Genomic DNA, 10,880 nt, shown 5'->3' on the forward strand with positions numbered 1-10,880 from the left:
ATAATGGGATACACACATTTATTTCTATCAAAATTTGTAAGAATCAATCTGGACACGTCCTCTCCAAATGTTTTGCAAAAAAATTGGCTTTCTCTTTCTTGCATTGATATCAAAACATAAAAAAATTAAAAACTATGGCTTGAAGAATATTCTAATTTAGTAACAATAAAAATTGGTGAAAGTGTGACATTAATTGATAACTGTTACTTCTTCATTTCGTTCATGCTCATTATTAAAAATGTTAAAATTCATTACTTTAATTGTATCATGTGGATTTTGTCTTTGAGAATCACTTCAATTTATTGAAGTATCTGAAGGAAATAATTATAATATCAATGATAGTAAAGGAATTATTTCACACATTTGATAAATTTTTTGCTATAATATTTTACAGTATTTAAATTATGAACTTGAACTTCTCCTATGAAATTAATTTATACATGAGATAAAAATAAAACATTTTTTAACATTTCTATAATTTAATAATATTTACATATTTAGTCTTTTATTGCGGCACTAACAATGCCGCTTCTTAATCCCCTGGGAACTCTTTGGTTATGCATATTCGCTGTCATTACAGCTCTTTCATATGATGGGTAACCTTCACTCGACATTAAATCTTTTTTCTGTTTTCTACTTGCCGACACGACAGATATTGGTCTATTTCTTGTTGGCGATTTATCCACTTCATTACTATTTATATGTTTCATAGCACCAAGCGAAGACATTATTTTTTCTTCTCGTTCTCTTAATAATGCTTCGCGTTTTGGCATCCATCTTCTTAATGAAGATAATTCATGTAAAGCCATTTGCCATAATGAAAGGTTAATACCTTTAAAAGTTTCGAGTAATTTTTTTTCTTCATCAGTATATTTCTTACAAAACATTTCGGAATTCTTTTTTAATGTTATTTCTGATTTAGGTTTTTTATGTTCTATTTCTTTAATGATATTTCTTAATCTCGAAATTTCGAGTTCACTATCTTTAGATAGTTCTAAAGCAACATTTAAATTATTTTCATAATCTTCACGAAGCATTTTTTCTTTTTTAATTGTTTTATTACTTCTTTCAAGTTCATTTTTACAAGAAATTAATTGTTGATTTATTTTATATGATTTTTCACGTTCATTTTGAAGAGAATTATTTAAACTATGTAATTGATTTTCAAGCATTTTTATACGCTTTTGAAAACTACTAATATATTCACCTGGATTTTTTGTTTTATTATTATTTATTGGATTTATTTCTATTGGAACATTTATTTCATATGGTTTTGCGTTGATTATATTTATTTGTTGTTGTTCATTATTTTGTTCTTTTTGATTTGTCGTATTGTTTTCATGTATATAACGTGTTACATATCCAATTAATGAACTATCAGGTGATGATGAAAGTGGTATAAGTGTATCATAACTAAGTTGTCGAACAATATTTTCACCATCATAAGATTGATATAATTGAAGTGTTTTTTTAGGTTGTTTTGGGATTAAAACTTTTATATTTTTTGATTTCGGTGATTTTTGTTTTGGATTGTTTTTATTTGAAGATTTTAATGTTTCAGTTGTAGAAAATATTAAAAAAGGTGAAATTAAACTCATTTTATGTATATTATGTTTAATATAAAATTTATTTTCAAGTTCTGTACAATAAGTTTTAAGTTCTTGAATTTCATTTTGATTTTTATAATTTTCATTTTGCGATGTAATTAATGAATTTGTTAAATCTTTTATTTGTTTTGTTTCATTATCATTATCATTTTCATTAATTTTTGTTTTTGTTCCTTTAAGTTCAATGATTTCCATTTTTTGTTTTCTATTTTCTGATTCTTTTTCACTAAATTGAATATTCTTTTGATCAATTACTTCATTAAGTTCATTAATTGTTTCAATTGCATCTTTTTTTATGCTTTGACACATATTAAATGAACTTTGCGCAATTGTAATAATTCGATTCATAATACTTTTATGAAGTGCACAAAGTTTTTCGATTTCAATTTTTTCTTGTATAATTTGTTTATTAATTTGTGATACACCAAGTGAAACATTATTTAAATCATTTTTATTTATCATTTGTTCAGTTGTAATAATTGGTTCATTAGAGATCATTAATAATACATTTTTTGCATTTTCAAGTGTTTGATTTGCTTGTTCAATAGTTTTTTCTTCTTTGTTTAACATTTTTTGTGTGTTTTCTATAAATTCATTTTTGGTGTTTTTCGTTGTTTCGTTTTGTATTTGATTATAATTATTAATTTCATCAAAAACTTTTTTTACTGTTTCTACTTTTGGATTAATGTTTTTGTTTTCTTGTGAAAGTTGAAGTGCTGTTTCTACTTCTTGAATTGTATTTGAAATGATATTTTTATGAAGTTTAGATATTTCATTTTGAAGATTATGTATTTCTAATTTATGTTGTTTTTCATTAATTTTTTCATTTTGTTTTGTTATTGTTAAATCATCTTTAAGATGTTTATATTTTTGTAGTGTTTGAAGAAGTTTTTTCTTTAAATTTAATTCTTTTGTGTTGTTTTCTGCTTCGTTTTGCTTTGTTGGATGATTTATTTCATTAATCTCTTTTTCAGTCATAATTCCTTCTGATAATATATATTCATCAATAATATCGTTAATTTCAGAGCCTTTTAACTGCTGAATATCTTCATCAATTATTAAAGAGCGTTGTTTTGAATCATCAAATGTTTTAATTATTGGAATTATCTTATTATTATTTTCATTATTATTTTGACTATTTTCTCGATTTATTATTTCCCTATTATTATTTATATTTTGGTTATATTCACTATTTATTACTTCATTATTATTTTGATTAATTTCGCGATTTAGTGTTTTATTATTTAAATTTTGTTTAATTTCACGATTTAGTGTTTTATTATTTAAATTTTGATTAATTTCACGATTTATTATTTGAGTATTGTTTATATTTTGTGTTTCATCATTTGCATAATATGAAAATAAAGTCTTTGGTTGAATGAATGATAATCCATTTATCGATTTCTTTACATATAAATCCAATTTGTTTTTACTTTCATCATCATCAATTTGTAACTTTGATAATGTTTCCGCTTTTGCTGAAATTTCATCCAAAACATCATATGCGCTTTTACCGGATATATTCCCACACTCTTCAATTGTATCCTTAAGCAATTGATTTTCGTTCATATAAAAAATTAATTTATTACTTAATTCGGTTAATTTGGTATCAACTTCATTTGAAGGAATTGTAATTTCATTTAAATCATTTGTTTGTATTAAATTTTCCGGATTTGTTATACTTAAAACCTTTTGAAGTATATTATTTATTTCATTACTTAAATTTGGATCTTTTGAATGTGAATCTTGAATTACATCGACAACATTTTTCCTAAAATTATTCACATTTTCTAAATATTTTCTTTGATAAAATTGTTTTTCTTTTTCAATTTCCCATTTTTTAGTATCATCAAGAATTTCTTTATGAGATTTTAATATTTTTCCAAACTTTTTTGATATTTTATTTTCAATTTCTTTTTCCTTTAATTGAAGAATTGGCTTTTGAAGAATTTCTTCAATTTTTAATGGATTTTCATTGTTATTATTTTTAGTTAATTCATTAAATTGCGTATCCATAATATCTTTTATTAATTCAAGTTGATGATCTGATTGTTCTTGAATTTCAAATGATTTTAAATTTAATTTTTGTTGATAATTCATTTTTAATTCTTTTTCTTTATATTCGATTTCTTTTTTATATGAATTTCTTAATTCTTCAATTTCATTATCTTTTTGTTTAATTATTAATTCGTAATGTTTAGCAATTTCAATTATTTGATTTGAATTCCTTTGCTTTTGTTCTTTTATTAATTTTTCTGTTTCGTTTTTAATTTCGTTAATTTTTGATTCAGATATTAAATTCGATTGTTTTATAGCATTTTTTATATCTTCATTATTAATAGATTCAACAAAATTCTTCATTTCTTTATCATATGAATCACGAATTAAATTAATTGATTCATTAGATTCTTTTTTCGATTCTAAAATTTCATTTTCATATTTTTTAATTAAATCAATGATATTCGAATTAATTTCATCATTTGGATTTAAAAGTTGTTTTCTTAATTCATATATTTGTGTTTGATATTTTTTCTCGTTTTCTTCATTCTTTTTATTGATGATTTGTAATGATAATTCAAGTGATTTAACTTTGTTTTCAAGTATAATTTCATTTTGTTTATTTTTCCCATTTTCTATTTGTTCATTTAACGAATTGATTTTTGTTATATATTCGTTTTCGCGTTGTTTATATTCTTCAATTAATAATTGTAATTTATCAATTTGATTTTGAAGTTTTGTCATTTTTTTGTCGTTTTTGTTCGGTCGATGTAAATTTCGGAGTTTTCCTTTGTTTTGAATGATTTGATTCAATTCTCGAAGTTGGCGATCTTTAAGTGATATTTGACTTTGGAAATCATTAACTTGATCTGATAGATTGTTTATTAAGCTTTGATGAATGTTTTCTGCTAACTCTAAAGAATCATTATGATCTTTACTATAATCATTTATAGTCGATTTAAAATCCTCTGGTGTAAAATTTGGTAATGTTTCTTTGTGTGTTGGTATTTCACTCTCATTAAGCTTGGCTTCGTTAATCCATTGTGTTAATCCTGTGAGTAAATCAACTTGATTCCTTGTGAAATTGACATGATCAGATATCATTGTCTGAAGACGATTTTTTGCTTCTTCTAAAATTGATTCTAAGTTAAATGAATTGATAAAATTATCTTCATCAAACAGATTATATAATTCTAGAAGAAAACTTTGATCTTGAACTTGGAAGTTATGGATAGATTCTAATATGTTTCTGGAAATTTCGTTAATTTTTTTAATATAAGGATTTTGGTATTGATCTGAATCTACTCTTATTCCCCTTGATTTAACATTATCCAATGAATCCAATATTTCCTTAGCTTTGTTTTCATTATAAATCCAATTATCCGGAAGATTATCTTTAATTGATTTTTTTGTTTCTTCAGCTTCTTTGTTATTTGTATCTGCAAGTTTGCGGTGTTTTTGGAATGGTGATTTTATTTCTCTTTTTGGCTTTGGAAAAAAATTTGCATTCATTTTCCTTAAATTTCTTCCGATTCAAGGAAATAACGTACAAAAAATTTTCATCAAATCACTCTCTCATTTTCTACAATAAAAAAGCAACAAAAAATGAAAACAAATCTCTATTTAACTTACACAATGCAAGTCAATAGTTTTAACTTTGCATTTTATTGCAAACAAAAAATTAGATTAAATTCGTCAATTTAATGTTCCCAACTTTTATCAGGTATTTCATCAATTTCAATGGGAGAAACTTTGTACATTCGCTATTTCTCATTCCAAACATTTAATATCATTTTTTCACATTTTATACCGATAATTTATTCAAACACATTACAAACAATTTGCTATGTTGACCAGCGACACGTACTGTTCGTCGCACTTCATCGCCAGCGCCTCCACCATGTAAACGTGCGCGCCTTTTTCTGCTTTCGCCATTTCGGACGCCGCCACAATGTCCACGCCGACGACTCTTCCGCATCTACAGAGCGCCCTTCTGTACGCGAACCCTTCCTCTTCGTCCCACTGCGACTCCTCCTTGTCGAGGAAGTCCTCTTTTTGGTTCGCGCTCTTTATTGACATTGACAGCGTGCTGCTGTTCTGCGGGTCACCGAACACTTTGCCGGGAAACTGCGCAAACTGAACCTCCTCAATGTGGTCCATGCGAAGTATCGGACAGTTGCAGCTGGTGCAGTACAGGGTCGTGAACAGGAGCTCGCTGGCTGACGAAGAAGCGCACGCTTGCGGAGGAGGCGCGTCACCGCCATAGGCATTTACATGCGGCGCATTACCATTATTAAGTTGATTCTGCTCATTCGGATTATTATTCATTTGCTGCCGTTGCGGTGCATTACCATTTTGCGAACTATTATTCATTTGCTGCCGTTGCGGTGCATTACCATTGCTGTTGTTGAATTGATTTTGCATGTTGTTCATTTGCTGTGGTGCGTTGCTGCTATAGTTAAATTGGCTCATTGCGGATGGCTCGGACAGATTGCGATTAAATTTGTTTGCGCTCCAAGTGTCGTTGCATGCGGCGCTGTTTGTCCTGTTGAAGTTGCTGCTTCTGAATTGGTATGACGCGCCATAGGAATTTTGATGGTTTTCCTTCACGTTTGCCTTTTGTTTCATCAAGTCGAAGTACGACAAGTTGCTGTAAATCGGCGGCCTTATGTTATCCGGGAATCTTCGAAACATTTCATTGTAAAAAGCGCACAACAAATCGCAGCTTCTTTTGAGATCGAAGTTCATATATAAATTCTTTCTAATCCACAAAGGAAACTTTTCGATGTTATAATCGATTCTATTATCCAACAAAACAATTGCTCCGTAATCTCTTTGATGTCTAATGCATCTACCAATCGATTGAAACAATGCTCTAAATCCTTGAACTTTATACCAGTCGCTACCGGAGAAACATATGTTCGAATTATTCGAACGTCTTTGGTCATTATATTTCATCTTAAGTTCAATCTCTGGTTCTTTAATCCCTGGAAATGGAATTCCAAACGCATAAACAATCCGTGATTTATCATCTGCAAAGTCTAAGCCTTCGCTAATTTTCCCTCGTGAAACACCTATTAAAAATCCGCCGTTTTGTGATTTGTTGAATTGTGAAATGATTTTTTTGGCAGTTTTGTTCGATTGTTCTTCAATGATTATTTTTTTGTTCGAGATTTCATTGTATATGCCATTGATTTTCCACTGGTCAAGCATGTTCTTCTTCGCTGTGTACGATGGCATAAAACATAACGCGCCGCCTGGTACAAATTTTAATGTCTCATTGAAAAAAGTGCCAAGCGCTTCAAAGATTTGGCGTTCATTGGCTTGCATTTCAGAGTACTTAGACGAGATAGAAACGTTTTTGATTTTGCTGATTGTTATCGTGAGGACTTGTGACTCATCAACGACATGTGGTGCTGAACATTGGATTTCAAATGATGTCTCAAGCTCAGAACTGAATTGTCCCATTGGAGATAGTGTTCCTGATGAAATAATTATGGAACTAAATGATTTTGCTAAAGGCCGAAATAATAATCCTGGTCGTAAACATAAAAATTTGATTTGGTCATTGTCTAGTTTTGGCCCTGGGACATAGACAACTTTAAAGTCGTTTAATCTTTGTAATGACATTTCGGATATTATTGGTGATACTTTTTCACAAAATGAAAGAACATGTTCTATTTGCAAAACGTTTTGCAAGTTCTTAAATTGTTTAGGATCTGATTTAGAAGTTGTTATAAATTGTTGAAGAGTAATTCCGATTGCTTGAAATTGCTGAGGTTCAACCCCCCATTGATTTAATAAAGTATTCAAATCATCACAAATATAGTTAGGTTTATCAGAAAAGTGCTCATAGGCAGCTCTTTTTGTATGAAGAAAATTTAAGAAATAAAAAGTAAGCTTACGAACGACTTGAAGTACAACACTAAACTGAGGTAGCTGGGGTTGAAGAAGGACAGCATCATTACCTGCTAAAAATGCTTCAAAAAAATATAAACTAAATGTAAATTCATCACGACATACATTCTCAATATTATGCCCTTCATCGATGATAAGAATATTTTGGGGGTTTAGGAAGGCACTATTTTGATCAGGTTTAATAATATAATTATACGGACAAAAAATTATATTGGATTCATCAGCAAAAGGCTTTGATAAATTATAAGGGCATACACCAGCTTCGCGTCCATATGATTTAAGATCTTCAATGTCAAATTTTGGAAAATTTCCATTTGGCAAAAAACAATTTGGAATTCCTTTTATCTTTTTGTCATAAGGACATTCGGAGTTAATAAGTAATTTCCGACATTCTGAGTTAACATCAGCAGATTTAGAAACTATTGGATGAATACATAAATGTTTCCGAGAAGCTAAAATTCCCATTTGAGGGAAATATGGAAGCTTCTTATATTCTCCAATAAGTTGTTGAAGTTGTGAATGTGTTCTTGATGTATAGATAATTTGGTGTATTGAAGGATCTGCTTCTTGTGAAGCTAACGCTGTGGATAATAAGGCAAGTGATTTACCTGTTCCTGTTGGTGATTCAAGCAAAGCATTTTTATGGGTTTTTATTGCTAATGCTTCATTGGACATGATTAAACTTTGTGATAAATGTGGAGTTTGATATGGAAATTTAATTGTCAATCCCTCATATTGCTGGTTATAAAAAGGTGGAATTGGAATCGTTGGTTTTGGGAGCTCTGAAATATTTTTAAACTTTTTTTTTGATAATTTAATTGGTGGACCATTACCAGAAAATCCTATCCCTGTTTCAGCTTGGGCAATACGTCTTGCTTGGTCTTCTAAGAGTTTCTTTGGTGGAGGTAATGCAGGAACATTTTTATTTATCTCGCCATTAAAATTTTTTTGAGAATTGGGTTGTATTATTTGAATTTCTTCAATATCAGATGAATCAGAAATTGAAATTGTTTCGCCAAATTTTGGAAAAGACATTTTGAATCAACAAGAAAAATAGGAATAAGACCGTTTAAAATTTCGTGTGAATTCACTTTCACGATCAAAATCAATTTAATTAATTTTCCAAAGAATTCCCACGCACAAAGAGGAAAAGAACTGTTTTAATCAAAAAAATAAATCGAGTTTCTGTGATGCTTGTTAATGTTAATATAAAACTTACGAGTTTGCTTTGTATTGGATAAAATAATTTAATTAAATTCATTAATCGTTTGAAATAAACTATATGAACAATCATCCTCAGCATCAGTATAATTACGTTTTGCTTAAGAAGAAGCATTTTACCTCGAAAAATAAAAATAATTCAAAAAAAATTCTTTTTTGAATTTTAAAGTTGCTGTGAAGTTTTAAAAATATGGCAAAGCTTCTTCTTATAGTAATTATTGCTTTAAGATGCTTTTTGATTTAGGTAACAAATCTTTTCAACTCCTAAATAACGGTCAACAAAAGTACTATAAACTTGTGAAAATCAGCGGTTTTTCTGATGATAAGTTTATCATTGTTAAATTCTTTGTTTAAAATCAAACAGAACAACAATTTCTATCCAGTTTTAATATAGGCAAGTTGAAAGTTGGCTTAATTGAAGTAATAAAAAACAAAGAAACATAATGTTTTATCTATTTTTCATGTGTTTTAGTGCTTTCGTCTTTTTTGAATTGACCGTTTATTGAAAGTGGCCGGACATTTCGAATGTCTAATTCCCCATCGCCAATTGCTTCGGCAACAAACCCTCCCATATTCCAAGGAGCCGAGCACCCAACTGATGTTCGCATGTCATGTATTCTTGCCGCCAAATCTGTAGCTGATGCTGTTAGATCATCTCTTGGACCACGTGGTATGGATAAACTTATTCAACTTAAGGATGGTACAGTTATTATCACCAACGATGGTGCCACTATCCTCAAATACATGGAAGCAGCTCATCCAGCATCAAAATTAATGGTTTCAATGTCACATGCACAAGATGTTGCAGCTGGAGACGGAACAACATCCGTTGTTATTTTTGCAGGTGCCTTTTTAAGTGCCTGTAAAATCCTTCTTGAAAGGAAACTTCATCCATCCTTAATATCCGATGCCCTCAAAATCGTTGGAGAAGAATCCTTAAAGATCATTGATGAAATGAAGATCCCGTTCAAGAGTGAAACAGGCTTCACACCAGAAGAACGTGAAATTCTCATCAATTCTGCCACTACCTCATTATCCTCCAAACTTGCATCCCAATGGGCAGATGTTCTTGCACCACTTGCAGTTGATGCTGTCCTTAAAGTCCATGATGGCACAACTGTTGATTTAAATGATGTTCGTGTCGTTCAAAAAGTTGGAGGTGTTTTAGATGATTCCGAACTTATTGATGGTATTGTTTTCGAACACAAACTTCTTCGTAGCTCTGCCACACCACGTGTTCTCCATGATGCCAAAATTGCATTAATCCAATTCCAACTTTCACCACCCAAGACTGATATGGAATCACAAATTGTCCTTAGCGATTACAACCAAATGGATCGTGTCCAAAGAGAACAACGAAAATATATTTTACAAATGGTCCAAGCAATCTCTAAAACCGGTGCTAACGTTCTCCTCATTCAGAAGTCAATTCTTCGTGATGCCATTTCTGATCTTGCTCTTACCTTCCTCGAGAAGAAAGGCATTCTTGTTGTCAAAGATATCGAAAGGACCGATGTCGACTTTGTCTGTCGTACACTTGGCTGCAAGCCAATTGCATCCATTGAAGGTCTTTCACCCGAAAAACTCGGCTATGCTGAGAAAGTTGAAGAAGTACAAACACCAGGCGGCGCCATTGTCAAGATCACAGGCCTTAAGACCGCATCTAAGACAGTCAGTGTCCTTCTTAGAGGGTCAAATGAACTTATTATTGGCGAAGCTGAACGTTCTTTGCATGATGCCCTTTGTGTAATTCGCTCATTAGTTTATGAACGTGCATTATTACCCGGAGGTGGCGCAGCTGAAGTCGAACTTGCTGTACGATTACTTAAATATTCTGAAACTGTTGGCGGAGAAATCGGACATTGCATCCGTTGCTTCGCTGATGCACTTGATATTATTCCTTATACATTGGCCGAGAACGCTGGAATGAATCCACTTGACGTAGTAACGAAGTTAAGGGAACTCCACAATAGAGGAATGAAGAATTATGGTATCTCGATCACAGAGAATGGCCCTGGTGATATGGTTAAGGAAGATGTCCTTCAGCCATTCTTAGTTACGAAGTCAGCAATCTCATTCGCTTCGGAAACTGTTAGGCAACTAATGAAAGTTGATGACATCCTTGCAACAACATGA

The 10,880-nt window shown here is 30.7% G+C and overlaps 2 protein-coding genes across 2 annotated transcripts; one reads left to right on the plus strand and one right to left on the minus strand.

Annotated features, from left to right (window-relative positions):
• Positions 1–5,435: 5,435 nt before the first annotated feature.
• GO595_003011 (putative helicase) lies at positions 5,436–8,558 on the minus strand (the record flags this gene model as incomplete). Its single annotated transcript, XM_067915985.1, has 1 exon — positions 5,436–8,558. One exon carries the CDS (start codon positions 8,556–8,558, stop codon positions 5,436–5,438), a length of 3,123 nt encoding a protein of 1,040 aa, XP_067776812.1.
• A 711-nt stretch (positions 8,559–9,269) lies between these two features.
• On the plus strand, positions 9,270–10,880 carry GO595_003012 (T-complex protein 1 subunit delta; the record flags this gene model as incomplete). The annotated part of the gene is made up of 1 exon (XM_067915986.1): positions 9,270–10,880. One exon carries the CDS (start codon positions 9,270–9,272, stop codon positions 10,878–10,880), a length of 1,611 nt encoding a protein of 536 aa, XP_067776813.1.

Source organism: Histomonas meleagridis (assembly GCF_020186115.1).
Source record: "Histomonas meleagridis strain 2922-C6/04-10x chromosome Unknown contig_20, whole genome shotgun sequence".
Lineage (NCBI taxonomy): Eukaryota > Parabasalia > Tritrichomonadida > Dientamoebidae > Histomonas > Histomonas meleagridis.